The 27,977-nt window shown below is 47.8% G+C and overlaps 11 protein-coding genes across 11 annotated transcripts; 7 read left to right on the forward strand and 4 right to left on the reverse strand.

Moving 5' to 3' along the window:
- Positions 1-1,409: 1,409 nt before the first annotated feature.
- Positions 1,410-2,638, forward strand: PFICI_03328 (uncharacterized protein; the record flags this gene model as incomplete). Its single annotated transcript, XM_007831909.1, has 2 exons — positions 1,410-2,257; positions 2,323-2,638. 2 exons carry the CDS (start codon positions 1,410-1,412, stop codon positions 2,636-2,638), a joined length of 1,164 nt encoding a protein of 387 aa, XP_007830100.1.
- Positions 2,639-3,160: 522 nt separating this feature from the next.
- On the reverse strand, positions 3,161-4,837 carry PFICI_03329 (uncharacterized protein; the record flags this gene model as incomplete). Its single annotated transcript, XM_007831910.1, has 8 exons — positions 3,161-3,255; positions 3,308-3,508; positions 3,582-3,782; positions 3,842-4,094; positions 4,158-4,318; positions 4,407-4,488; positions 4,552-4,677; positions 4,727-4,837. 8 exons carry the CDS (start codon positions 4,835-4,837, stop codon positions 3,161-3,163), a joined length of 1,230 nt encoding a protein of 409 aa, XP_007830101.1.
- Positions 4,838-6,139: 1,302 nt separating this feature from the next.
- PFICI_03330 (uncharacterized protein) lies at positions 6,140-8,035 on the forward strand (the record flags this gene model as incomplete). The annotated part of the gene is made up of 7 exons (XM_007831911.1): positions 6,140-6,383; positions 6,443-6,731; positions 6,816-6,885; positions 6,962-7,360; positions 7,416-7,610; positions 7,687-7,821; positions 7,886-8,035. The coding sequence occupies 7 exons, from the start codon at positions 6,140-6,142 to the stop codon at positions 8,033-8,035; spliced, it is 1,482 nt and encodes a 493-aa protein (XP_007830102.1).
- A 3,430-nt stretch (positions 8,036-11,465) lies between these two features.
- On the forward strand, positions 11,466-12,530 carry PFICI_03331 (uncharacterized protein; the record flags this gene model as incomplete). The annotated part of the gene is made up of 1 exon (XM_007831912.1): positions 11,466-12,530. The coding sequence occupies one exon, from the start codon at positions 11,466-11,468 to the stop codon at positions 12,528-12,530; it is 1,065 nt and encodes a 354-aa protein (XP_007830103.1).
- Positions 12,531-12,751: 221 nt separating this feature from the next.
- PFICI_03332 (uncharacterized protein) lies at positions 12,752-14,283 on the reverse strand (the record flags this gene model as incomplete). The annotated part of the gene is made up of 2 exons (XM_007831913.1): positions 12,752-13,050; positions 13,107-14,283. The coding sequence occupies 2 exons, from the start codon at positions 14,281-14,283 to the stop codon at positions 12,752-12,754; spliced, it is 1,476 nt and encodes a 491-aa protein (XP_007830104.1).
- Positions 14,284-16,967: 2,684 nt separating this feature from the next.
- PFICI_03333 (uncharacterized protein) lies at positions 16,968-18,536 on the forward strand (the record flags this gene model as incomplete). The annotated part of the gene is made up of 4 exons (XM_007831914.1): positions 16,968-17,162; positions 17,221-17,343; positions 17,423-17,909; positions 17,989-18,536. 4 exons carry the CDS (start codon positions 16,968-16,970, stop codon positions 18,534-18,536), a joined length of 1,353 nt encoding a protein of 450 aa, XP_007830105.1.
- A 459-nt stretch (positions 18,537-18,995) lies between these two features.
- On the forward strand, positions 18,996-20,396 carry PFICI_03334 (uncharacterized protein; the record flags this gene model as incomplete). Its single annotated transcript, XM_007831915.1, has 4 exons — positions 18,996-19,037; positions 19,115-19,550; positions 19,619-20,264; positions 20,318-20,396. 4 exons carry the CDS (start codon positions 18,996-18,998, stop codon positions 20,394-20,396), a joined length of 1,203 nt encoding a protein of 400 aa, XP_007830106.1.
- An 824-nt stretch (positions 20,397-21,220) lies between these two features.
- PFICI_03335 (uncharacterized protein) lies at positions 21,221-22,707 on the forward strand (the record flags this gene model as incomplete). Its single annotated transcript, XM_007831916.1, has 2 exons — positions 21,221-22,516; positions 22,570-22,707. 2 exons carry the CDS (start codon positions 21,221-21,223, stop codon positions 22,705-22,707), a joined length of 1,434 nt encoding a protein of 477 aa, XP_007830107.1.
- A 33-nt stretch (positions 22,708-22,740) lies between these two features.
- On the reverse strand, positions 22,741-23,817 carry PFICI_03336 (uncharacterized protein; the record flags this gene model as incomplete). Its single annotated transcript, XM_007831917.1, has 3 exons — positions 22,741-22,788; positions 22,836-23,589; positions 23,648-23,817. 3 exons carry the CDS (start codon positions 23,815-23,817, stop codon positions 22,741-22,743), a joined length of 972 nt encoding a protein of 323 aa, XP_007830108.1.
- Positions 23,818-24,362: 545 nt separating this feature from the next.
- On the forward strand, positions 24,363-26,422 carry PFICI_03337 (Siderophore iron transporter mirA; the record flags this gene model as incomplete). The annotated part of the gene is made up of 7 exons (XM_007831918.1): positions 24,363-24,496; positions 24,558-24,669; positions 24,782-24,877; positions 24,931-25,129; positions 25,186-25,693; positions 25,773-26,102; positions 26,158-26,422. The coding sequence occupies 7 exons, from the start codon at positions 24,363-24,365 to the stop codon at positions 26,420-26,422; spliced, it is 1,644 nt and encodes a 547-aa protein (XP_007830109.1).
- A 294-nt stretch (positions 26,423-26,716) lies between these two features.
- On the reverse strand, positions 26,717-27,916 carry PFICI_03338 (uncharacterized protein; the record flags this gene model as incomplete). The annotated part of the gene is made up of 4 exons (XM_007831919.1): positions 26,717-26,831; positions 26,886-27,617; positions 27,684-27,831; positions 27,889-27,916. The coding sequence occupies 4 exons, from the start codon at positions 27,914-27,916 to the stop codon at positions 26,717-26,719; spliced, it is 1,023 nt and encodes a 340-aa protein (XP_007830110.1).
- Between the last annotated feature and the right edge of the window lie 61 nt (positions 27,917-27,977).

The raw sequence follows: 27,977 nt of genomic DNA on the forward strand, positions 1-27,977 counted from the left end.
AAAGAAAATTAAATTAAAACTATTTTTATATTATAAACGTTATATAATATAAAATAAATATAATAATGCTAATTAAATATTTATATTTTATTTATAATAGGTTATAAGCATAAAATATTAAAAGTTTTAATTTTAAATTCAAGGAAATATGCTTATTTTTATAAATACTTATAATATAAGTTTAAAACTTAAATATATTATAATTAAAACTTAAAAATATATATATAATGATTTTAATCTTTAATAAATATTAATATTATATTTTTTATAAATTTTTAAAATACGTTTTATTTTAAAGTTTTAAAATAAATTAAAAAATTATAAAACGTATTATTTTAAAGCTAAAATTAAATTTAATACTTTTATTATACGTATAATTAAGTATAATTAAAGTTATTTTATTAATATAAATTTTATTTATTTATTTATTAAATTTATAAAATAAAATTTGTATTTTTTTAAAAAGTATATATTAAAATAAGTTATTATAGCTTAACTAAAAATAATAATATTAAAATAATTATAATATTTATTAAGTTATTTATAAAAGATATTAAAATAAGTTTCTCCTTATTTTTACCATTTTTTGTTAATTAATTATAAAAGATTGAAAAATCACTGTTTTGCGGGGAATCCTGTTGCAAAAGGGGGTGCGTTGCATAAGTGGGTTCGACTGGTTAGTATGCTTTCAAGTTTCTCCCATGAGATCGGACAACTGATGATTGTCCGCCCACAGCGAGAAGCCGCAGAATGGATCGCAACAACTTGTGTCTATTCGCACTATCGGCGCTTCCATCCTCCGCTACTCCACCCAGAATGTACACTGAGCCACAGGTCAACTGCTTCGACCTGTATAATGCTGAGTAGTGGATCGTATGCTGTTGGCCTTGCCATGGATCTGGATTCGCAAAACCTCGCCGGCCGAACACCGAGTATAGCTATTCAGTATCGAGTGAATGACAGATGAACTTACTCACAGTGGAGCATCTTGATTGCATGGATACACTGTATTTCCACAGCCTCTGGTCTGTAACATGTCCTCCTGATACTCCGGACACGATGGTGTCGACCAGTATAAGTGAGATGGCCAGCACCCGAGTTTTCATTCTCAGCATAACAAATTATATCACATCCGCAACTTGATCGACTCTTACATTATGGCATCACCATCCGAAACCAATCTTCCCATTCTTGTGGTTGGAGCAGGTATTGCTGGCCTTGCCTTTTCTATTGAGGCTCATTTACGTGGTCACCGTGTTCACGTCTTTGAGAAGCGCGAAGAGCCTGGCGACTATGGCAAGTCCTCTGACTAGGCAAATCTTTCAACACAAAGACTAACGATTGGTACAGGCGAAATATTCTTCATTCAATCGCCAGGGTTGCATACTCCATCCAAGTGGCCCGGATTCATGGACCGGCTTAAAAGTGTAGCCATCTCTACCGAGTTCCAATTTTTCAAACACGATGGTCACAAGCTCTTTGGGGCCAATCTCGGCTCCCCTAACCTTCCCACGATTTCAGTCAGTCGCCGAGAGTTTTACGAATTGCTGCTCAACTATGCACGAGAAAATGGCATTCGTATCGAAACCGGCCAGACCGTGGAGGATTTCTTCGAGACCCCAGAACACGGCGGTATCCATCTTGCGGATGGACGCAGTGTAACGGCCGACGTGGTCGTTGCGGCAGACGGTGTCGGGTCCAAATCGTTGCGTCTGATCCGTGGCCAACACGAGACGCCCATTAGCTCTGGCTTTGCTCTGTATCGAACTAGCTACCCGACTGAGGTCGCGCTCAGCAACCCCCGTATCGCGAGCTTTTTTGGCGACAAGCGAGAGTGGACTTCTTTGCACATCGGCCCTGGAGCTCATTTCTTCATGGGTATGTCGCCTACCGAGTTCAGCTGGGGCCTCACCCACAAGGACGACGGAACCTCTGTTGAAAGTTGGACACGTGTCGTTGATGCGAGCGGCGCTCTCAGATATGTCGAGGGCTGGGATGCTATTGTTCATGACGTGATCAAGTCCACACCTGGCAATCAGGCGACGGACTGGAAGCTGCGTTTTCGCGACCCTCATCCCAAGTGGGTGTCCGACGGGGGCCGAGTTGTGCAATGCGGAGACTCTGCCCATGCATTTGTGCCTTCGTCTGGATACGGCGCCACCATGGCCCTTGAGGACGCGTTTTCACTGGTAGCTTGTCTCACTAAAGGTGGTGTTGAGGGCGTTGCAACTGCTACAAAGGTTCATAATCATCTTCGGTAAGCTGCAAATCCCAGTTATTACTCGCCTTTGTGTATATGGATATGGTACTGACAGCAAACAGCTTTGAAAGAACTGCGAATGCACAGAAGGTTGGCTACAAGTCGCGGGAGGCATTTCATCACACCAATTGGGACGAGGTTGCCAATAACCCGCGCAGCATTGCCAAATTCACTGGCAAGTGGCTCAACGTTCATGATCCCGAGCGATACGCCTACGACAATTATGATGCCTGCGCTGCTCATTTATTGAACCAAAAGCCTTTCCAAAACATGAATACTGTGCCCAATCACGATTTCAAGCTTTGGACTGTCCAGGAGCTGCTAGACAAGTCGGAACGGGGAGAATCAATCGAGGATGATGGAGATTGGTACAATTAGAACACAGATATGAACCAAGATGTCGCTGCGGCAGAAAATGGGATATATTTTGTAGCTAGAATAGATATTTTCATTGTGTTATAGATGGATTAAGACTTTAGATAGATCAAGGTGCATTTGTGTCGATGAGAGATCGGTGCTGTACTTGTCATTCCGTGATCTATAACGGCCTCATTACAATTTCAATGTCATCCATACTAGGATCGATTTCGCAACCAAGGGATCTTCTTCAATCGACTTTTAATACAGATGCGCCAATGTGAGGGAAGATTCATCACAAGTATTACGTTGCATGCCTCTCAGCATTTGACTACTGTGCCCCAATCTATGAATTCATCGATCAGAAAATACTTGGTGATAGACCCAGAAATCTAGAGAAGAGCGAGTTGTTCTATAAGCTATGACCAAAGTTTTTCGACTATCCAACCGTTGAGTGCGAACAGGTGTTGATGCGCTATTGAAATGGAATTTGGTCATCTGTAAATACAGGCGAAGGACGGCCAGAAGATTGACTGTTTGCTACTACTGTAACTCAATGTGCTTTTTCAGAGTGTCGATAGCGTGTTCCCATGCATCGTGCTTGATGCAGAATAACACAAATTTCATCGATTCCTCGTCTATGATCATTAGAATTGTGATCACATGTCAACTGGCTGGCAGAAAACTTACAGCTCGGTCGAGGCAGACTGGGATCATCCGAGGATCTTCCATTCCACCGTGTAAAGCTCTGAATGCGCTCTACTCTCTCACGACGACATTCCTCCCAGAGCTCTAGGCGAGAGGATACCTGAGCGCGGGTTGTACCATGGGGAAACAATGCGGCAAGCGCAGCGCCATCTTCTATGGCCATGGCGCCACCCTGGCCCATGACTTTGGACATCGCCTGAGTCAGCATATTTTCTTCATCTACCACAATATCGCCCACTTTTAGTTCACGACTCACACGGTAGGAATGGATGCGCTGCGTCTCCAATCAGTACCAAAGCGCCTTTATGCCAAGTCGGCAGTGAAGCCATATCCATGAGATCCCACTCCTTCAGGTCACCTTCTGGTACACTCTGAAGAATTTGCTGTACTTCATCACCGAAATCGTGATACAATTGCAACAAGTGAGCTTTAGAGCCTGGGTTATTCCAACCGACGGCTAGAAAGGACAAAAATGTCAGCTCACGCCTGTTTGCGAGGCAGCGGGTGGTATCTCACCTGACGTGCGATCTTGCTCTTGTTTGTCTGCTGGAACAAAGGCACCAAAATTGGAAATGGTGTGATCTGCACAAGCATAGTAGAGAACGCGGCGTTGCCCTGCGTTCCATTCCACCATTTTCCCCTTCACTTTGCTAAGCTCCAAGGTTGCTTCATGGTTCTTGAGGTCCTCGTTGGGCGCCAGCCATCGGTAGCAGCTGTAGCCAAATGAGAATGGCTTGATGGCTGCGTTGATATAGTTACGTGTCCATGACTTTGAATGTAGACTCTAGTTAGCTATCCGGTCAGCTGGTTTGTTAGAATTGGTTGTACTCACGTGCACTCCGTCGGCGCCAATGATCATGTCTCCGGAAAAGGAGCGACCATCATCGAGGACCAAAGTAGCCTTTTCCGTGTCCAGAGCGACAATGCGGCAAGATAGGTGAAGCTGCACTTGGATACCGGGTGCATCGCTCGAAAGTACACGATCTTTCAAGGCTTGATGAAGATGAGCACGATGGATCAAGAAGTACTCCTACAACAGCATCAACATATGGAGTTGGCGGCATTAGAAGATCACGAATACTTGCCTGTGCACTGTCCTTGTCTCCGTCTGCGCCCAGGTCAGTTAGTCCTTGAATTTGACCGTCAGGGCTTCGCATTTCAAACTAATCAGGTCCAGCAAAGTTAGAAAGTGTTTCCATCAAAGCTATTTCAAGGCACCTTCATACGCCAACAAGTGGGGTTCCCCCATGTTCCTCGGGAAACACTCCGAGTCTCCGGAGAACACGACTGCAGTTAGATGCCGAATGAATCGCCGCGCCAATCTCTGCAGCAAACTTTGATTTTTCAATCATCTATTCCCGTTAGTAAACTTTAAATGTTTATCAGTAGCCTGTCGCGTACTGTGACCTTGTGTCCCTGTTGGCGCAGTCCTAGAGCTGCAGACAAGCCCCCAATCCCAGCGCCAACGATCAGAATGTGCAGCGGTGCGGCGCCATCTTTTGGGGCTTCCATGTTCCTGGGGACCGAATGTCACAGAGAAGGCTCAGAATGTGCATGGAAAGAAAGAAACCGGATTTTTCGACTAAACGTGTATCGTCGAATGTGTCTATAAGCTGTGCCAGAGTACGAACTAAATAAAAGGATAGCGATGGTTATAGTCTTGTATGTAGCGACTGGCGGAGAACCCTGTTCGTGTCTAACTTGAGGTGAAATTGCGCACGGAAACTCGCGTCGCCGTGGAGGAGCCCGGACAACTTGATTGTCCGTTTGTGTTCCGGACTATCGGGCATTGTGAATACCGTGACTTGGACCCCATAAATAGCGAATGTGGATCAAATTGTAGCTTTCTTCATTGCCTTGTCTTATTTAGAAAAGTACCGACGATGCCACATAATTATGGTAACACTTGAACCACGATTGGCCAACTATAAGTCTAAGGCCAAGGGTACTTGCTATCATTGGTCCGGTGGAATATATTGACATGAACATATGTCAGTTCTGGCAACCTTTTGTTGTGAACCAATTATCTTCAGTTAAAACCTTTTACTACAAAAATACTTCTTTAAGATTTGGAGTTGTGAGCTAATTGAATTTCGATTTCATTTTGTCAATTCTTCTCGGAGCAAATGCTGGTGAATGTGGCTGTTATGTCTAGGTAGGCGGGCAACGGGCTGTCTTCGGTAGCACGTCGAATTGGGGACGGCTTGCTTCTGCTCCGGGAAGCGACCGAACTGCACTTTGTGCGAACAATTCCACTATATTATGCATTATGAAATCATTGCTTATGAGAAGAAACCATTGTTGCAATCTCAACTTAGACACTGTAGCTAATGGTGGTCAAGGCGTGTCGCTAATTTCGGTAGTGTAACGTACTCTGTAAACTCTCCGCTGATTCAGCACTTTCTGTGGATTCGCGGACGCCCTGCCGACTGGTCTGCATTGCATGACTTTTAATGACCCTTTTACCATCGAGTTGTGATTTGTAATAGTGTGACCTGAGAGCCCTTTCCGCGCAAGGAACTTTACCAATGCCCTTCCAGTGATGACGATTGGATAGCATTGCTGTCGATCAATGGACGCTGCCCCTCCTTTCGGCAGTTGCAGGATTCGCGCTTCAGGTTGCGGGTTTCTTGTACTACTACACAGAAAAGAGCCGCTTAGCTAATGCATGGGTCTATGTAGACATATATTATTCAATGCTGACTGCAAAAATGCATCTCCCAGAAAGTAATTTTCTGCAATAATTAATTTACCACAAAGACTTGACGTTCCTTGACACTTTATAGATGCGAACTCCTTAGGGCGGCTGTCAATATGTCTCAGATTCCAGCTCTCGAGACATTATCGTTTGACTCGAATAAGCCGGAACACCGGCTTGCATTTGCCGTTGGTACAGCCTTACTAGCATATGGCATTTATACAATCGTCGCTGCTCTCACATCTCCCCTTCGAGCTATACCCGGCCCGTTTTGGGCACGATTTACTCGTCTCTGGTATCTCAAAGAAGTCTGGACACACAAGGCCCATCGCACGAATCTCGAGTTACATAAAAATCATGGTATGAAAAAAGAGACACTCCCCTTGTTGATATACATGGCTGATTTCAAAGGCATACAGGCCCTATCGTCCGTATCGCACCAAATGAGTATTCATTGGACGATCCTGCAGCTTGCAAAATACTGTATGGCCATGGCACGGATTTCCAAAAAGGTCCCTGGTATCAAGGTTCTGCCAATGGTGCCGGCGACTACAAGGAGAATACATTCTCAGAGAGAGATCCGAAGAAGCATGCAGCCATGAGACGAAAGGGTGCATCATTATACACCATGTCTTCACTTCTGAAAATGGAACCGGCAGTTGATGAGTGTATTCACTTTGTTCAAAAACATTTCGGTTCGATTTCACAGTAAGAACAACGATTCTCGGGACTTGCAATCCTCCTGGGCATTTCTGCTTTCTTTTCTCTGTTCCGTTGCTTACTAGATTGTAGGAACAGACAGGCAGTCAACCTGCAGTGGTGGATGCAGTGTTACGCTTTTGATGTCATTGGAAATATCACGGTACGGAACTGTCCGTACATTAAAAAATCTTGTGAGAACTTTTGAACATCGAATGGCTGATCATTATAATGTCAAGGTTGATAAAAGATTCGGGTTTCTCGACAATGGGACGGATCCATTTGGTCTCATCAAGAGTTTACACCACTTCCTCGCATACTCGGCTCGTATCGGCGTCATACCCGAACTACATGATATGTGCTTGAAGATTATGCAGCTTGGACCAACAAATGGATTTGCTGCCGTTGCTGCATTCACGGTGAAACAAGTTAAAGACTACCTGGCGAGATCCGAAGTCGAGGGTGACTTGATGGACACTGGAACTTTTATGGCCAGATTGATGAAACTCCACCAAGAGAAACCGGATGTGATGAGCGAAACAGACGCCTTGAACGTTTGCCTAGGCAATGTCGCCGCTGGTAGTGATACCACGAGTATGTTTTGGGGCCTCATGCGTAATCCGGAAGCTTATGCCAAAGTGAGACCCACGCCTTCACAGTCCGAATAATCTTGATTAACCACTCATTGCATAGCTTCGAGCTGAGATTGACGAGAAGCACGCCAAGGGATGCGAGGACCCTCTTTCATTTGCCGATGCTCAGTCCATGCCGTACTTGCAGGCAGTCATCAAGGAAGCCCTTAGGCTACACCCAGCCGGATCTCTACCTCTGAGCCGGGTCGTTCCCGATAAAGGCGCCACCATTTCGGGTCAATATTTCCCAAAAGGTGTAAGTAACTTGCGCAACATTGTCTGGGTCTTTCTACTCGCAATTTTGTTAGAAACCTATGGCTAAATGATCACAGACTATCGTCGGAATCAACCCATGGGTTGCGGGTCGCAATGCCGACGTCTTTGGTGACGACCCCGAAGCCTTTAAGCCAGAGCGCTGGCTAGTGAGTAAAGAGGAAGCACAACGTATGGATAACTACATGCTTGCGGTAAGCGGAACTCATGATTGGCACTCTCCACAAGGGCTGGCCACTTGCTGACTCTACCTTCTAGTTTGGCCTGGGTTCTCGAACTTGTCTCGGGAAGAACATTGCCCTCCTAGAGATGAATAAGCTTGTTCCCCAGATTGTCCGTAACTATGATCTCTCGCTAGTAGATCCCACCATGAAGCTCGAGACGAAAAATGTGTGGTTTGTCCAGTAGACCAATATCATGATTCATGTCCAGGAAAGAAAATTTCCACTTTAGGAATATCGATAAACATGTATCAAGCAAGACCCGTCTTGGGCCAGTCGACCACAAAATGCCAATGTCAGTTCTCAAAACTAGAAAACAAATCCAATACAGGGTGATAAAAACGGTCAAGACCTACCTAGGTACAAGGCCTTCAGGGCAAGATTAATGTCAAGCCCCGGCGACCCCGTAGACCAGAATGTTTCGCGTCATTTCTTTAATATCACATCTATTAAGAACCATGCCGTCAATCAACAAGGACACGCCCGGTTAGCTCAATCGGTAGAGCGTGAGACTCTTAATCTCAAGGCTGCGGGTTCGACCCCCGCATTGGGCTCAATTCCCAATGCATCTCAGATTATAACTGAGATATCTTGGTCCTTTCTTTTTTGCAAATATGGTGTCCGAATCATCTAGTGCCGAAGAGATTTCCTAGGTTACTAAGAAACAGCCGAGGCCAAAAGTGGAGATCTCACTTGCACACCATATTTTCTCGTGTTTATCATACCGAAATACTACTCCCATGTCTCAAATTCGGGTTTTTTACTTGCCTTTGTATATCCCAAAGTCTCAAATCATAGTCATTGCATTAGTAGGTATGTTCGATGGATTGCGGGGAAATTCAAGTAGAGTTCAGACTATAGGGTAATGTCCAAGTCTTTTTTTGCTTCTTTCCCACTAAGCCAAGCGTAGACGATTTGATTTGGACTAAAATCTTCGTCCAAGCACATTGAGTGCCAACTGTATGACAAATTCAGGCGATCGGGGCCATATTTAGTTGTCATTTTGTTTGACTCGTCTGCATCTTTCAATAATCAATCACAGCTCGCATCAATGGGATCAAACTCCTGATCGCGCTTGTAACGGCAAATAAATCCATTTACAAAATTTTGTCTAATTTATCTTGACAACGGACAAACATGATTTCAACTCCTATCTATTCACATTTGGATTATAAAAGTATCACGAGAATCACGGTGATTCATATCGTTGGCCGATTCCTGCAGTGTTCGGACGTATTCATTTGAACTCGTCTCGGACTAGATTATGTGTATTTACTCTCAGACTTATCGTCAATAAATCCAGTCGTGCCAATTGTAACGGTTGCGTGTTTTAGAAATAAACTTCAAGCAAAATCGCGCCTGCAAGGCAATGCCGTGTATTTTGACCAAGACATGGATTCGACATGACAAGTGGCTCGCAAGGTATAGTCACTCCGAGTGTTGTGGTTTGCAAACTGCACGTCCAACACCGTATGTGCCTGCCGAGGATGGTCGCCAAGTGAAACAAGCTTTCCATATCGCCCCGCGGCAGTTATCTTCTCAACGCTCGACACTTGCAGCTGCCGATTGGTTTCACTGAATAGTATATCGATCAATGTGTATAATGTCTAAGACGCAAGTGTCGCCTGCCACCTGGTAACGTCACCTTGTGCCGTGCTCTGGTATCTTGACGCTCCAGCCGTGCAGATCCTTCCAATTTGAGGAGCAATAAGCAAAACCAAAGTTCATGATTCAGAATATGGTCTCAAGCTGCCGTTTGTACGAGTTTTCAGCTGCGCCAGCTCCGGATCTCGGATAGGGTGCAAAGAGTTCTTGCGGACGTTCATACTAGCATATATACCAAAGTCGCATCTCTGTTATCCCAACTCACTGTTCCGCCAACCATCAGAACTTTATCCTTGCACGTCCTTCTTGGCATCGTATAATTACAGTATTGGTATAAGATTGGTCTGAGCTATACCCGTGGCACCATGTCTGTCTCTCCAACCTCTATCGTTCGTCTTGTTGTCGGGCTGGTGATGGTTGGCTCCGTGTAAGCGACACTTCATGAGTAGAAAATTCATTTTTCAACAATACCGACTGACAACCTGCCTCAGCGTTGCCGTGCCTCCGATCCACCGGCCTCCACATATACCTCCTTTCCCACACCCACACCCACAACCACACCCAACTATCACGGGCATTCCAGCATCTTGCTATACCACCTTCATCGATACCGTGCACAGGACCGGCGACATAATCGGTCCTAGCTGCTTCACGTTTACCACGGAATTAGCCTGTATGTGTTCGCCCTCCACCCCTTCCAAGCCTGGACACACTGAGACAAATGGCTTTAACACTATTGGTAAACGACCATGCTAACATGCGCAACAGTGCCGTGCTTTGCGTGTCCGCCACCATCAACTCCGGTGGCGTGCCCCGCCCTTGCTGTCTTGACCAGTGTGACGGTGCCTTGTCCTACAGACTGTTGTCCCACAACCACAACCACGACGCTCCCGGGCACCTGTCCTCCGTGCGGCACTTGTGTTATTCCCACATACACTTCTACGGTTTCGGCAACGTGCACTCCCACTACTACTACCACTACCAAAGGTTATCATGTTCCACACTAGATAGCATCTCGTCAGTTCTCCAGCGTGCACTGGGTTGAATGAGCTCATGGTCACTCTGGGAAAAAAGTAGGTGTTGTAGCTGTCTGTGATTAGCAGGGTAGCGGGGTACTTGTCGTATACGTGCTCAGCTTCCGATAAGAATGATCGTTGAGTCGTGGTTTCCTCAGAATATATGCTGGACTGTTGACGTAAATCTCATGAGCGATTCTGAAATTATTTTCACCTAGTTTTCGTTCTGCTTATGATGTGCGTGAATAGCATCTTTTCTAGTACGATATGTATTGCTGCAATAGAAAGCCTTTTTATGATAATGCCATCCCGAAATTGTCACCTGATTATTCCGCGCCCTTCTGACGATCAGTCTAGCTACTTCGGATCCCGTCCTAGCTACGGTGGCTAACCATTCTGCTGGAGGGGAGAAAAAAAAGGGAGAGAGGGGAAGAGGAAACGAGAACGGAGTTACTTCTTGCGTTATGGTCAAGTCAGGCCAAGCATTGACTACTTTGAAGCTGGACGATGGATTGTTGGTAACTGCGGCCGCTTCATGGTTTGAAATCAAGAAATGGCTTATCAAGCCTTCACACACGTGGATGTGTGTACGGGAGCAACCGGATTGGGTACATAATCTCAGCGCAGGGAATCGTGTGCTACTTTTGTCCGTTATGGTGGCTTACTATTAAGTTTGTCCGTTATATTGGCCCACTATCAAGGGCCGTGTATCATGATATTAATAGCGACTTATACCTAGGTAATCAGATGTTGTATAAGGGCTGGGAAAGAGGGGATCATCAGTAGTTCACGGTCCTTACCTGATTAGTATGCCAATCTACCTAGGTAGTTAGTAGCTACCTAACACTACCCCGCAGCGCCAAGTAGGTCACTTCCCGTAGCTTCCGCAGCTTTCAGAAGAGCGGCTCATGGTGGGTGAATCGCTACATGTATAAATCGTATGTACCTTGACCCCTTCGACTATAATCAACAATTCTAAGCAAATCACAGGCAACCATGGCGGCCATTACTGAACATACAGTCCAATACTCCAAAGACCGCAGCATTCACTATTTAGCGGCTGGTCCCGTCGATGGACCACTGATAATCTTCATCCATGGCTGGCCGGCTAGTGCTATCACCTGGAAGCCCCAACTCGATGCCTTTGGAGGGCTTGGCTTTCGCGCCGTCGCACCCGACATGCCCGGCTATGGCAGGTCGACGGCGCGCCGGGTGGGAAGTGACTACTCTCAAGAGGCCCTCGTGGAGGGCATGATGGCGCTGCTCCGCGATACCGGCCGTGACGCCGCCGTGTGGGTCGGGCACGACTGGGGCGCCGGCGTCACCTCGTCGGTCGCTGCGCAGCATCCCGAAGCCGTGACGGCCCTGGTGAACCTCTGCATACCCTACAAAACCCTCGAGCTGGGCTGGGCTGGTCTCCTTCCGCTGGTGAACCGAGAGCTTTACCCCGCAGACCAGTACGAATTTGGACAATGGGACTACATGAAGAACTACGAGGAGAACTTTGAAGATACCGTGGCCTGGTTCGAGAAAGACATTCCCGGATTTTGCAAGGCCATAATGCAGCCCTCCAAGCAGCCAACTACGCGCTTTCACCCGCTTGCCCTAACCCGCAAGACGGGTTGGTACGGTGGACTACCCGCGCCTCCGAGCGTTGACAAGACGGGTCCGCCCATGGTCACACCCGATATCCTTGAGCAGTACACCAAGGATATGGAGCTTACTGGATATTGGGGAGGCTCACACTACTATATGCACCACGAGGAGAATGCGAAATACAATGCCAACGCGCCCAACGGGGGCAAGTTGCGACAGCCGGTGCTTTTCATCCACGCATCGTGGGATCTCGTCTGCGACACCAAGATGACCAGGTTTGCGGAGCCAATGAGGAAGCATTGCAGCAACTTGACCGAGGTCACAATCGAATCAGGGCATTGGGTACAATTCGAGAAACCTGGGGAGGTCAATGCCGCCTTGTGCCGATTCATCATTGAGTCGGTGCCCAGTGAGTGGCCTGGTTACTGGGACAGTGGGTATGTCAAGAGAACTGCTGTCGTCTAAATCGTACAAGAGTCTCATGAAATTGCTGGACGAAAATGTACATTCACGTAATACTAGGTCTCGATAGAAATAGCGCCTACCATACATTGATATAGGATAAACAATTCGCAATTTCGACAAAGCGATTGAGTCGACAGCAGGAGTTTTCAAGTACTATACAGTGTAATCTTATGTATTCATATATCTTCTTTCTTAACCCAATCCGCTAATCCAGATCAAATCTACAATACGTATCTAAAATGGGAGCCGTAGTCTTCCCCACCACGTGTGTTCTTTTCGCCCTTGACCACAGGACCAAATTCACGGTCAAGCTTGGAGTTCTCCCAGGAGAGGAGACATCTCTGTGCAAAGGCAAGGACAGCGCAGAAGAACATAAAGGCTGCGCAAATCGCCATTCCCTCGGTATATCTGGGGGACTGAGTGGTGGGAAAGACGTTGGTGCCTAGGAATGGCCCACACTGACCAAGAGTGTTCATGAGAACGACTGACCATCCACGGCGCGAGTCGCTTCCCTGATTATCTGTAGGATGAGTTAGTTCTTGAAATTTGGGATTGTCGTCTAAATTGGGGACTTACTCAGTGTTACTCCAAGGACGTTGGGAACAGCCGAAAACACACCAGCCGAGGCTAGGAAGGTGGCAAAGTAGCGGACACCCACGGTGTCTACACAGGCCAGAACAATGAATCCAATACCACCCACAATTGATGATGCGACAATGACGAGACATCTCTGCTGCGTCTTGTCTGCGATCCACGTGGTAATCAAGGCAAAGAGGAACGCGGCAAACGAGGGAGGAGCCGACAAACCCTGAGCATTGATCGAGGTGTAGCCCATGTCCTCAATAATGGTGGGCAGGAATACGGGAAGACTCGAGTAGCTCACGTTGCCGCAAAAGTACATGAGCGCACAGATCCAGGCCTTGGCGTCGAGGAGGACGGGGATGATCTCCTTGACATTGATGCCGCCGACTCGGGCGTTGGCGTCGGTGCCAACCTGTCGCACCGCTCGGGAGCGGACAATGGACTTTTCCTCTGCATTGAGAAAGCGCGCCTTCTCTGGCGAGTCGGGTACGAAGAAGAAGGCGACGGCTGCCATGGCGACGGTCGGAAGGCCCTCGACGAGGAAGAGCAGTCGCCAGTTTGCGAGCTTTGAGTGTCCGCTGGTAATGCCGTAGGCGAGAGCGCCGGAGAAGGTCGAGGCCAGAGGTGCGGCGGATACAAAGATACCCAGACGAAAGCCAATCTCGTGGCGCAGATAGAAAAATGACAAGAGGTAAATGATGCCAGGACCGAAGAATGCCTCAAAGGCACCAAGGAGGAAACGCAGCGCCATCATGCCACTCCAGTTCTGGACACCGGCCTGGACCGTGGCGAGAAGCCCCCATCCAAAGACAACGACGGTGCATACAAGGTGAGGAGGAAAGATCTTCCAGAACAGGATGCCAAAGTCAAAGACGATGTAGGTTATGTAGAAGATGTTGATGAGCCATTGGTACTTGTTGCCTACGAGATCAAGAGCCTCGGTCATGCCAGCAATCTTTGCATTACCAATGTTGCCTCTGTCAAGGAAGGCGAGCATGTAAAAGACAAAAAACAGTGGCATCAAGTTCCAGTCTAGCTTGCGGACAACACGCGCTTCTTGGGCCGGCGTGTAGTCCACCTCGAGAGGCAAGCCATCAGTTGAGACGTCCGAGGGCGCGGACCTGCCAGCCTCGGCATCAGTAGTGATTGCCGTCTCCTTGGTCGGCTCCATTTTATCTTTGATATGGTTAAATCGGGAAAGACCAAAGACTCAATTTGCTGTAGCTGCAATCCCAAGACTCGTCTGTTTGGCTGCCGGGTCTGAGGGCATGCATATATATGTATCAATAAGAGCAACAGTGGAGAGGGAACTGGAAATTCCTTTTCGGACCGGCCCGAAAGCAGGCTATCCAGGAGCTACGGAAGACTTCAGGAGCCTTTGCATAGTCAAAAGCCGTTCCCGCAAAGTGATACTACTGCCGGGTCAAGAATGGAGGTTCGATCTCGTCTATTCATCTTTGATTCGACGACTTCTTTTGCACCCTGGCACTTGCGGTGATTCACCGCAGGGGTGCGTGATAACAGGCAGTTGTGGACTACCGAGGCACGTGGTGGCAACTTGGCAACTGTTATAGACTTCAACCTTTTATTGATCTTGTTTCACATTGCACCGAACAATTGTAACATGCAGACGCGAGTAAGAGACCATTGTTATTGATAAGTCGATCTTGGAAACTACTCACTTGTTTGCGTTGTGTTTATCTTGGAAGAACAATTCCGCGAGTCTCGTGTATTGTCGCAAGAAAGACAGAGGCCCAGTAATGGTTATGATTAGAAATGCCAAGAAGTCTACAACTACGGCGGCGAATTTAGTGTTACAAACCAAGCATTGAAGTGCAAATCACCATTTCGGAAGGGAGTGGAACAGGACGGGATACCCCCGTCAGCAGGTAAACTGTATGCAGTATAGTCCAGTGGTACAGAACCAGATTTTAGTGCTCCAGCCTTGAAAACCCCATTGGCATACTGGCGTCCAGGCCCCTTCCCGCTTGCCTGCTTCCGTACGCAATGCAAAGGCATTTTCAACGTTCCGACACAACGCTTATTCTCGTCGAACACCAATGTAGGATCTTAGTTGGCTGCTGTGTAACTAGAGTCGGACTTTTGGACAGAAGACTATGATCGTATCATATTTCTCTTCAGATTAATCCAGTTGAATTGTAAAAATAACTCCTTTGATAAATCCAAGTTTCTCTGTCAGACGACGCTCCAGAGTCCCTTGACCCTTGCTTGGGTTTGAACATTCTGCTAACTTAGTATGTACCAAACCAGATAGCGTACGCTACGGAATCTTCCCCGTGGGCCGCTGATAGCTCCCTGCCGCACAGATGCGTTAGCGGCAAATCTGGCTATAGCAAAATAAAAATCCTGCCAGTCATGTAATGGGTGTGCTATAGAATTGTGGGATTTAGTGGCAATAAGCAGGTAATAAACCCCATCAATCCTCCAAGGCCGCCCATTAAATGGAGTCAAACCCGCTATAATTCAGGGATATGGTAAAATTTCTTAGCGTGTCGCGGAACCCCCATGCTGCACAGATACCTATCCATTTATTTTTCTTCAACACCACCACCCGAGCCACCTGGCCTACCACGTTTTCGGAGAATACCACCGGCTTTATCGAACAGCAGATACACCGCAATAACGGTTCCTTCACCGATCTTTAATTCGTATGTTGTGCTTCATTTTTATCTTCCCATCCATGCGGGATGTGAGTAGCAATTTACATGACCTTTATCATATATCGAAGCAATCCACGAAGTGTACCATGTAAAGGATTTGATTTAGTTTCGCTAAGCTTTGCGGGGGAAAAAATCGGTTCATCCTAGCCACGTTACCTATTGTGTGTACAACTGTTCATGCTGATTTCTTGCCCGTGGTCTCGGGGCATTACGCTTCTCTACCCATAGGCGCGAGAAGAGAGCTGCACGAATCTAACATCTTGTAAAATGTTCGTGGTCCACAAGGAAGCGTACAAAGATGACATGCACGTCCGCCACGTGGTAGTGGGCGCCAAGGATCGTGGAACAGAAGAGTTCTGTTGGCGCGAATAGTTTGTCGCCAACAACGGGTATGCGCAGATCCAAGCATGCTGTACTCATCAGCCCAGCAGGGCGTTGGAGAGATTCGCACCATTTAGAACCCACCGTTTGATGTGCCTGGATCGTCGGATCTGTCTGCCCACACTAGCCAGTGCTCCTTCCAAGAACTGACCATACACCTTGAGCCGATCATTTATCTTTACGGCAGACAGACCATGTGTCACGCATTGGACTTTATATCCGGACTCGGATCTAAAGAATATAATCGAATCAATAATTTATTATATCTCGTCTACAGTCTATTCAAAACCAATCATTTCTAGAGGTCCACGCTGCGACTTGGGTGTCTCGGCGAAAGCAAGGTCCTGTCCTGGCGACCATTAGATCGTAGCTGCTTTCCCGTCTACTTCTCCTCCCATAAGCATGTGTAACGTAGAACGGTCTTGGGATCATGACCATCGCTCGCTGTTTCTTGTCACGTCGCACTTAAAGTCCTGCTGGTTTAACCCAAGGACTCGGGGCCTGTACAACACCTGTCCTGTCCCGATGCTTTCCTCATACCAATTTTCCGACCAAAAAGTACTTTTGTCTTCATGTTGTGCAACCCTTGACGTCCTTTGAGGTCTTCTTTGACTTCTGTGTCTTTCGAAAAGATAATTCGACTCACGACCTTCCGAGGCCGGACAAGTTGTCAACAAACATTCCGGGCGTTGTATCTAAAGAGAACAAAGATCTATCAATCTCAAATAAGCAAAACATCTCACCCAACCATGTTCGATCATCCAAGATTTGATCTATTGCCTGCAATGTGACAATGTCTCAAGTTCAACTCCCTCTGGAGGCCCAGGGCATGGCCAACGAAAGCAGACAGCATGAGTTATGGGGCTGGCTGATATGCTTTCTCGTCATATCCAACATCTCTATCGGAGGTAGACTATGGGGAACTTGGAAATCAGTATCAACACGGTCCGAAGTAATTGCTGAGGAGATCTTTATCGGATTGAGTGGTGTAAGTTCTGACCCCCGCCGCGTTATTAACTTCCCAGAAAGTTGAATATTGCTCGTAGGTCTTACTCAACGCCATTATCGGGAATCTGATGGCTGCCACCCACTACGGTCTTGGTCTGCATACCAAAAGAGTCTGGGAAACAAACGGCAAGGATCCCTCGAATCTATCGAATATCTTCAAGGTACGTTACTTAACTGCTCCTATTAGTCGTCCAGCCCTTTGTGATCATTAGTGGGCACTGATTTAATACCTATTTATAGCATGTCTGGATTACCATGATACTCATGAGCAGTTTCTTTGTATGCATCAAGATGACTCTCCTCTTGTTTTACAAGCGACTGTTTTTGTGCTCTTCGACAGCGCTGCGAACCTTTTGGTGGGCCAACATTGGTTACATCCTGTTGTGGTTTGTTGGATCAACCGGCTTTTATGTTTTCCAATGTAAGCCGGTGCAATGGTATTTTCTACAATACTTTCAAAGATTTCATGCTCCAGTTCCTGGGGATATCCACGGGCAATGCGACGCTACAACAGTTCTGCACGTGGCAATGCCCATGGTCTTCAGTCTTCTGTCCGACATTGCCCTCCTTGTCCTGCCCTTGTGGGCCATATCGAAGCTGCGAGTGGATAGGAAGAAGAGACTCGGTTTGATGGCCGTGTTTGGAATAGGGCTTGTTGCTTGCTTGCTGGAGTTGGCTCGCATACTAGCACTCATCATCGACACAGATGACAAGACAGATCCAAGCTGTAAGTCACCACAGTGGGTTCCTTTGTCCTGTGTCCGCTCAATCAGGAGATCTATATTATACTGACTGGCATCGCGCAGGGGGTGTTGCCGTATTTCTCATCCTGACCGCTGCTGAAGAGACCACGGCTGTAGTGTGTGCTTGTCTTCCCATCATTGGGCCACTCCTGTACAGGCAGTACCGAGTTTTCCCTGGTAAAACGAACAAGGGTCGTTCTTCTGGCAATGACGGCAGTCTCAGTTTAGAGGCTCAGAATAACATCCGGTCGGGGAGCCGCAATTGGCGTAGTAGGCAGAGCTTTAAGCGTGTTATCAGCGTCAACCACATCCCGACATCGATTGGCGGGCTGACGAAGCTGGATGGCACCATGGACGGGGACCATATCCATCTGACCAGCATTGAGGCCAAGCCCCCAAGATCTATCCCAGAGAGTTTCGACACCGGGCCCGACGGGTCGACCATTGATGGAAAAGATGATGTTGAGGCTAGGGGTATCCCATCACGAAGTGCAATTGATGGAAATGAATGTATTCGAGCATCCACGCCATTGTCCAACATGATTCATGTGCGCACAGATGTAGAAGTGGAAGTATTTCGGAAGGAAGTGCCGGGACAGGGGCAGCGATGAGCGGCATTGGAATAAAGACACTTCGTTACTTCTTAGCTAGATGCATGTAACTCTGCAGTGCAGGCTCAAGTTATCGCGCATCGCGTATCATTACCGTATATTGTGAGATGAAGCAGCGTAGCAATGTACCGTGGTACAGTAGGACAATACAGGGATCTTGCAAGCAGCAAATCAACTGACTTGCCCGTGCCTGCGGTATATCCAGTCGGCCTCGGCTGTCATTGACTGGGGTAGATTGGAGGCTGCGGAGAATACACCATGTCCGCCGACCCTGAGGCCCCGAGACCCATGCCATTTTGTAGTCCGTCCCGATGATCTGATAATCAACCCTGAATGCATCAACGGCGTACTTCTGCCGGTTTGGTCTCAGTGTCAGGAGACGTTCCATACAATTCGTACGCTTCTGTATCTCGCTTTCCTATATTCATTTCCGGCATGAGCTTTTGACCAAACCACCATATGGAGAGCCAGACAAATACGCAGATTACAGAGTCGACCAGGGTTAGTATACTAAGATCCAAACCAAATGCTTTGCAAGATATTGAATCCACATCGCTAATTCATTCAAACTGCGACAGGCGACTTTGAGCGACCCCGCGCGAACAAATTTTGACAATTACTCGGGTCACCAAAGCACCGTTGACGACCCTGACTCTCGCGAAGATGCCGAAGGCAGAATTTGGCAAAATTATAGGCCCGACAAATACTTTCTTCCAAACGATAGCACTGAACAGGATCGTCTGAACTTGATCCATCGAGCTTTTTGTCTCCAGCTGTACTTGCTGCAAGATCCGGTGGAACGGAGCCATAAGGTGGAAGATGCGCTGCTTCTGTACGATGATCCCTACTGCCTGTCTAGCATGTTGGGTTTTGCAAAACGTTGGAAACTCCATGGTGCCTTTCATAGCACTATACATGAGGTCGCTTGTTTGGAAGCAATTGCTAAACTCAGCCTTCGCAGTGCCCCCATCAAAGGTGATCCTCCACGGGTGCTAGACATTGGAACAGGCACAGGTAAGAAGCTACCATCCCTGCGCTACTCAATGTGAATGATGCTGACCCGGGCTTGTTCATACCGATAGGGATCTGGGCGATTGAATTTGCACGCTGCCATCCCGAATCGCAAGTCATTGGGGCAGACCTCAGTCTCATCCAGCCCGACGTTTCCGCCACCGTGCCCAACGTCTCCTTTGTACGCGCAGACGCCGAGGAAGAATGGATGTGTGGCGCACCATTCGACCTGGTACATGCGCGGCTCATGTTTAGCTGCTACGTGAGCCATCGCGACGTGATCAAGCGGGTTTTCGATAATCTCAATCCGGGCGGATGGATCGAATACCAAGACAACAGCTTTAGCATCGACTCGGATGACAATTCACACCGCGGAACTGGCCTACATCAGTGGGGCCATCTCGCACAGGCTGGGGCCGCGGCCAAGGGCCGGGACTTTGAAGCCGCGCGCAAGTTCAAGGACTATTTCGTCGAGGCTGGTTTTGTGGATGTTGTCGAGATCAGATGTAAAGTTATCGGAAGCGCCTGGCCTAGCACGGAGCCAGAACAGAGTCTAGGGAGATACACGTCAGTTTCCAGCTTTGAGGTGGTCAAGAACGTGTCTCGAAAGCTACTCGGCGAAGGCGGTCTCGGTCTTCCTGAGGATGTCATTCAGCCCATTGTCGCGCAAGCGTTGAAAGATGTGGCGGATCCGAATATTCACTTTTATTGGCCGGGGTAAGATGTATACATGTTCTGGGGTTTACTGGGAGATGCTGATTAATCCACAGGTACATCGTTTACGGGCGGAAGCCTTTTGCGCACGAGATTGCATCTGCCCCCAGTAGTAGCGGCACAGCCCAGCACTAAACGATGCTCCCACGCTGCACCATCAGCCCCGATGGTCCCCTGGAGCAAAAATCCCTGCTAACACCCAGATTGTTCATAAGTCGTTGTATCAACAAATTTTTGTTGAAAAAAAAAAAAAAAAACGTACAACTTCACTACAAATTGTTGAGACTGGTTGCACAAATTTGTAATTATGCCAGGGATTGCCTTCAGATGCATCAAGCTGAATCTCGGACAATTTGGTGCCGTTGATTGGGCTTGATCTTGGCAAGGGAGACAATCGGGGCGGTTGTGAGCAAACAAACTGTATTTGGGTATCGTGTCACCTTCGTGTTAGCACGGCATCACTAATCTCGAAGTGGAATTTCTCGAGCTTTCACTCACCGTGCACACTGACATGTATTCATTATCACCAATCGTTTCAGCTTAAATTTGGAAAATACATACCTTGCACCCATCAAAGTTTCTCGGGTTGGTATTTGCAACCCGCGCGGCCTGGTTCTTGCATCACAACGCCAATGTGTGGGGCCGGCGGGGGAACTTGGCATCGCTCTCGGTGAATTCGGACAAACACGGCGCCTATACAATTGGCTACCAGCAAGCTCCCTCCACTAGGCACTATACGTAAGTGTAGACGTCGAACAGCCGGCGGGGGTTTAGTTGATTTCCAGATCATAGGAAAATAAGGCGTGAGATTTGACGAGATCAGATTGTATGTATGATCGTCAGTCCATATATCATTGAATAAAGACTGCATTTCTCTTTGAAAATAGATGCGCAATGCCCGCGACTTTTCTTAAACGATTATTCTTATATCAACGCAACAAACGGATCAACACAAAGAAATGGCACCACTGAAAGTAATTATAGTTGGAGGCGGCCTAGCCGGTGCATGTCTTGCAAATGGTTTGATCAACAAAGCAACCGATCCAATCGAAGTATTGCTATTCGAACGCGATCATGAAGCATCAGACAGAGACGGATATCAAATTCGTCTTGGGGCGCACGCGCTGACTGGTTTCCGGGCTTGCTTGACCGAAAGACAATACAGTGACCTCTTGTTGTGTTTTGGCAGATCAGGCGGCGTTGTATCTTCGGCACCGGCCATATACAGCCCTGAGATGGACCTATTATTGGATCTTGGCAAGTTCCCAGCTTACACCAAAAGCGCGCCGATTGGACGTGCTCGATTACGAAATTTTCTTCAGAGTCCTCTGCGCGAAAAGAGCAAAATACGCTACGGCAAGAAGTTTGTCAGGTTCGAAGTGCTCGGAAGTGGTGATGATAGCAAGGAAAGCAGAATCAGGGTGCACTTTGAGGATGGGTCCGGTGAGGACTGCGACATTCTGGTATCTGCTGAGGGCAGCGGCAGCCGCGCCAACAAGCAGCTGGGTTGTAATAACATCAGTGCCACATCTTCTTTAGGTGCCGGTTCAATGCTAGGCAAATGCCATCTTCCCTGGACCGTCCTCCGAGCCCTTCCGCGTCCGCTGCTGGACAAGGGCACCATGTTTGCCGCCACGGCCAAAGCGACATTATTTGCAGCAGCATATCTCCCAGACAGCCTTTCTCCATCTGCCCAGAATGCTTCCGCCGCGACAGATCTGAAGGGTATCAAGAAACCCAGCAACTACGATGAAGAGCAGGCGTCGTTGATGGTCGGGGTGGCATGGACTGAAGGCCTGTCGTCAATGGAAGCCGCCCAATTGCCGGATGCAAAAGCCTTTCTAAGAGACAAGCTGATGGAAGCTGGTTTCCATGCGGAATACTTGAAGCTGATTGACGCGCTCGACCCCGATGCGATTCAGGGAGTTCCCTTCCGAACGTCAAGCGACACCGCCGTTGATTGGAGACGCCGACTACTCGAGGGTGAAAAAGCCTCCCACCGCCCGGAAATAGGCAATCCCCGAGTCTGGCTGATTGGCGATGCCATACACCCAATGCTTCCGTCCAGGGGGATGGGTGCCAATCAAGCACTCCACGACACTGCCGACGCACTTGGGCCTCTCTTGGCACTGGCAAAGAGGAAGAGTTTGACGGGAACCGTCTCGGATGAGGAGGTTCGATTGCAATTGGAGACATACGAGAACGCAATGATTCCTAGAGCGTTTACCTGGGTGAAAAGAAGCGCTGCTCAAAATGTAGGTTTGTATATGCATTGCTTATGTACTACCGAGACTGACAATCATCACAGTTGCCTGGTCTAGATACTTTCAAAGGTCGAGCTATAATCTTTGTTCTCCGAGTCGGTCTGGTCGTCGTGGGTGCTTTCATGGAAGTCAGAAAATTGTTTGGTTGGAAGCCAACGGATGATGCGCCCGAACTTCGTTAACAGATACCATGGACATGTATTCTCTATTGTGGACTAATGGCTACAGATATACATTCTCCAAGCCAAAGTTCGGGTCTCTATCTTAATAAATCAAAAAGTTTCATTATTCCTCGCTGCACGCCACATACTGCCGCACTACCGTGATCTTCGCCGGCCAGTTCGCCCACTGAAACATCTCGAAATTTTCCACTTGCACGTAAACGATTTGCCATGGCCAAAGTATTTCTCCTCATGCCCTTTGCTTGAGATAGCACTAGTCTTCGTTGATAGTCCTCGGATGCCTCGTTATGTCGCTTTTCTGGGTTCTCCTCAAGCGATCCAAAGGTCATAATGAGACGAAGATCTGCTGGCTGGGTTTGGAGCTCCTCGACGCTCCATGAATCTTGCGTCATGGTTCTGCCAATGACGTCTTTCGAAAGGAAATCCTTCTCCTGTTTGTGAACAATCTCGCAGTCTTGAAACCAAATGGAAGGACTTGCTGCCAGATGGGCGCCAAAGAAGTCGGGCCGGGTGAAGAGAGAATACAACGTGAACAGGCCGCCGAAGGAGTGTCCGAAAAGGTAGCGACTATGGCGATTGAATTTCAGGCCTTGGAAGATATTGTCCTCCACATAAGGGGCGATTTCAGTCAGGAGGGCTTTGAGGAACTGCTCTGCGCCACCATATTCAACGCCTTCAAGCGGCTGCCCGTCTCTTCCCAAGGGTGGTTTTGATGGCTTCGAAGAGGAAGGGGTGAAGTCCGATAATCGACGCTTGTCATAGATGGCATGGCTCGTGGGATAGCCGATACCTACAATAATGATCTCTTTCCGAAAGACAAATTCGAGCCGACGAGCCACATCCGTAGCTGTAAAAAAGTATGCGTTGCCATCTAGAACATATCTGTAGACCTTCAGTGCCCTAATTTAAAAGGTCGGGTCCGACGAATGGTGAAAATTACAGTATGGGTACGTGGGTGTCTGGCGAGCTATTCTCGGGGCCTCGTGAACTTTTCCAGCTCAGTGGCCACGATATTTGAATGAGGTAGTCCCCTCGACATGTCGGCAGGGTACACTGAAAAGTATTTGGTCCCTCTGCTGGTCGGACGGCGAGATCACTGATGGCGGTCATTTTCTCTCGCTGTCTTGTGTCTTTCGTGAGGCTATCCAGTCCTCAAGTGTTAGCCTCGGTTGTCAAGTGAATCTGCGGCCGTAGTCGTGCGATTGAGAAGCAATTATTTTGGCCGTTAATCCGATCCTTCCGAGGTCGGGGCGAAAATCTGAGCACATAGTCGGACCACGTCCAACATTTACGTGTGCTTCGCAACATAGGGGTACGCAACTGTATGGTTCAGAGAAGTTTTCCGCTTGGTTTAGCGACTGGGCACTCTACTAGGGGCGAATCGGCGTGGTGCATAAGCGAGGTATCCCCACGATGTCTGTGTTAGCGATACTTGGCATTGCGGATCAGATTAGATTAGATCGGCTGCGATGGTTCGCACAGACTATGACATTTGATTGATGACTACAATTTTTTTTCTATGCCGATGCCGATTGTATAGTAAAACTCCGACGGCCACTGGAATTCCCTGCGAGTATTCATATAACTTGTCATCATGCATCTTGCGCTGATTCCCGAGTCAAGGTCCAAGCCAAAGATATCTGCCAATTATTGTCATGGCCACTGACAAGGAAACACCCGAGGCAATGGTCAGCTCTTCCCCCGAAGATGTTGACCCAGTCGCAAAGAACAATGAAGAGATATTGAAAGAATCTTGGTCGAGACGCTCACTCATCATAGCGTACACCAGGTAATGCCACACCCATACTCTTCTTTCGGCGATAGTATTCCTAACATTCAATCGTGTCAAGTCTGTTCGCTGCTACCTTTATCCTATCGTTTATCAAATATTCGACAAAAGTATACGATGCATATGCCACAAGCTCATTTTCGAAGCATGCCGCGCTTACGACAGCGAATGTGGTCTTTACAATTACCGGTCTAGTGACATATCCGATCATGGCAAAGTTATCAAACGTGAGTTGTCAAATTGCGGTCGAATGAATGTGACTCGTCGCTCAACTTTCAACATCAGGTATTCGGAAGAGCTGAAGGTTTCGCCTTGTCAATCACAACCATGGTGCTTGGTCAAGTACTGTACGCTGCGTGCCAAGACGTGGGTACATATGTGGTAAGTAACTTAGTCGAGATATGGTGTGGACAATGTTGACAAGCTTTTCACAGGCTGGGGGAATTTTCGAGGCCATTGGCGATACTGGTTACGCAGTAATGCAACAAATATTCATTGCTGACACAACCAACCTGCTGAACCGCGGCCTTTGGTCATCATTACCAGAGTCCGTCACTGCCATACCAACATTGTATCTGGGTACCATCGTGGCGGACCAGGTCCTAGCCGAATCAACGTGGCGATGGGGATACGGTAAGATTGACCGCGGACATATGGCTGGTGTGCCCTCTACTAAAAATGCAGAATAGGCATGTGGGCACTCATACTCCCTTTCTGTTCTGTACCCCTAGTTGTAACGATGTATATCCTGCAACGTCGGGCAAAGAAGAATGGATACATGAAGAGTTCCCTATGGAGCGCTGCCGACGTAGAGAACACCTCTCTTCCGCACCGTCTTCGCCAGTTGTTTGTCACCGAGCTAGACCTTTTCGGTGCTTTCCTTCTGGTGGTTGGGCTTGGCCTTACTCTCATTCCCTTGACTCTGACAGGATCCAAGAACAGCGACAAATGGCAACAGGGATCATTCATTGCCATGCTAGTGGTGGGAATCGCCATCACGATTGCATTTTTTGTATGGGACGTCAAGTTTGCTGCCAAGCCGTTCGTTCCGTTTCGCATGATCCGTGAGCGGACAGTCGTGGCGGCGTGTCTACTATCCATCCTGGATTTCTTTCACTACTCTTGTTTCACCATATTCTTCCCGAGCTATCTTCAAGTTGCCGGAGGCTACTCTGCAGGCCATGCCTCGCGTATTGAGTAGGTCCCAGGGTCTTTCATTTTCTCATTGTTCCTCATTACATCAGATGTTCAAGTAATGCTGACTGTATCGTACTAGTAACGCCCTTCGTGTCACATTCCAGATTTCCTCTGTACTAGTAGGCCTCGCTATGAAGTACTCAAAGCGCTCTCAGATCTTCGTCTTCATTGGCGTGCCCCTGTGCGTTCTTGGCCAGGGCCTTCAGATCTACTTTACAAACATGCATGGAACCCACGCGGCCAGTGAAATCTGCTTTATTACTGCCAAGACACTCGTCGGTCTGGGACGCGGGTTCTACCAGACGGCAGCCCAAGTCTCCATACAGTCGCTGGTCCCTCGCGAAGACGTTGCCGTCGTCACAGGTGTCTATTTTGCTGCCATGAATTTTGGAGCTGCGATTGGAACCAGGTTCGTTCATATCCGTGCATGGACTGAAAAGCTTGCAAATACTAACCGTAGACAGCGTGAGCGGTGCAATCTGGAACTCCTTGCTTCCTGCAAAACTGACGGAATATCTCCCCGAGGAGGCGAAACCCCAAGCTCAAGCCATATACAAATCAATCACGGTGGCCAAAAAGTATGCCCAAGGGACCATTATTCGTGCTGCAATCGATCAAGCATACAGAGAAACACAACAGCGCTTGGCAATTGCAGCCACCGCTGCCCTTGCACCGATGCTTCTGATCATGTTTTTCTTGAAAAATGTCGATCTGTCGGTCAAGAAGTAATGATACAAATTCGAGATTGGCCAGCATTAGAAGGAGGTCTATCATTGAGACGAGACGAGCAGTAATGTTCCTGCCTGGCCACATGTCTAAAATGAGGTTTTTACTTTATTCAACAAGAATAGTTGTACCATGTGCATACTAGTGGATAACAGTTTACACTCTTGATGTAATCCAACAAGCCTTTCATTGGACAAGTTCTCATGACCATTTGTTTTACCGCATCAGCATAATCTAAATCTCCGTCCTCTTAAGCGGTTTACCCAAATGAATATTGTGTGCGAAATTCCTAGGGCCCTAGAGGTCTAGGCAAACACTATCCCCATGCCTCAGATCTAGGACTTTCGACTGTGTTTCTGTCTCGACAGCCAATGTTGCAGCAGTGGTATCAATTCTGTATGGCGGGATGCAGCTAGGGAAGATCAGATTTATATTCGACATGTTTTGATCGAAGATTCAACAATACCTTTCATCATGCAAACACCAAATGATTTGAGAAGGGCTGTCAAGCCATTTGATCTGTTTCACGGCAAAATCCGCAGCGCATCCATCAAAGGGCCTGCCATCCAGGTTGGCACGCCCAGCGATACCCAAAATTGCTATATCAGGTTTCGGATGCATACTCTTGAGAACACTCTCATAGCCGCCGAGATGTGAGCTCCAAAGTAGCGCCTTGTGGTCAATGATGAAATTGTACATTAGCTGCCCTCCATCGCAATGGGAAAACACATTTCGTTTTCGATCGTTGACATAGTCAATAAATGACAGTTGCCCTTCATCAAGTTTCTCTGGCGGTACAAGCTCGCCCAGCTTCAGAAGGCCATGCTGCATGCCCATTGTGATATCCAGCGTACACGAGTAAGGGGTAGCCGCGCCCATGTAGACAGTCTTTGTGTCCATCACAATGGGATGCCCGTCTGGCATTAAGCAGTGCAGAGATGGCCAAACGTGCACAGAAAAAGCAGCCAGAGTATGGACTGGATGAATTGGCGCACCAGGAGGACCAGGTAGTCTCAAAGTAGAGTCGTGTCTGGCCTTTTCTCGAACATCCTTCGTAAACAGGGGAATGCGCTCGCCGCCTTGGACTGGAATTAGTTGCTCTTCTGGCACTCCTGCCAACCTCAAGCAGTTGATGGCTTCACAATTGGCCACGACGATTGCACCGGTTTTGATGGCGATTCGATCGGCTCCAGGTAAACTATTGCAAGTGAGCATACAGTCAATGATGTCTTCTTTTCCAGTGTCAACTTATTAAAAAACGTACTGGTCAAAGTGCGCGTGTGATATAAAGATATAGTCGGCCTCTGTCACATCGTCAACGGCAAGATATTTTGGCAGAACCGATGGTCTGTCGAGCCATGTGTCTAGGAAGATGGTGACTCCCCTGGTCCGTAGCCGAAACGTTGTGGCCCCTTTGGTATGTCAGTATTGACACATAGAAGTCCAAGCTTGGAAAGAATATAACGCACCAAACCACTCAAGTGTTGATTCGCTCATATTTATGAACATTTAAGTCAATCCCGCCTGGACTTCAGTCTGTGAACAAATCTCTGCATGG

Source organism: Pestalotiopsis fici (assembly GCF_000516985.1).
Source record: "Pestalotiopsis fici W106-1 unplaced genomic scaffold PFICI_Scf_2, whole genome shotgun sequence".
Lineage (NCBI taxonomy): Eukaryota > Fungi > Ascomycota > Sordariomycetes > Amphisphaeriales > Sporocadaceae > Pestalotiopsis > Pestalotiopsis fici.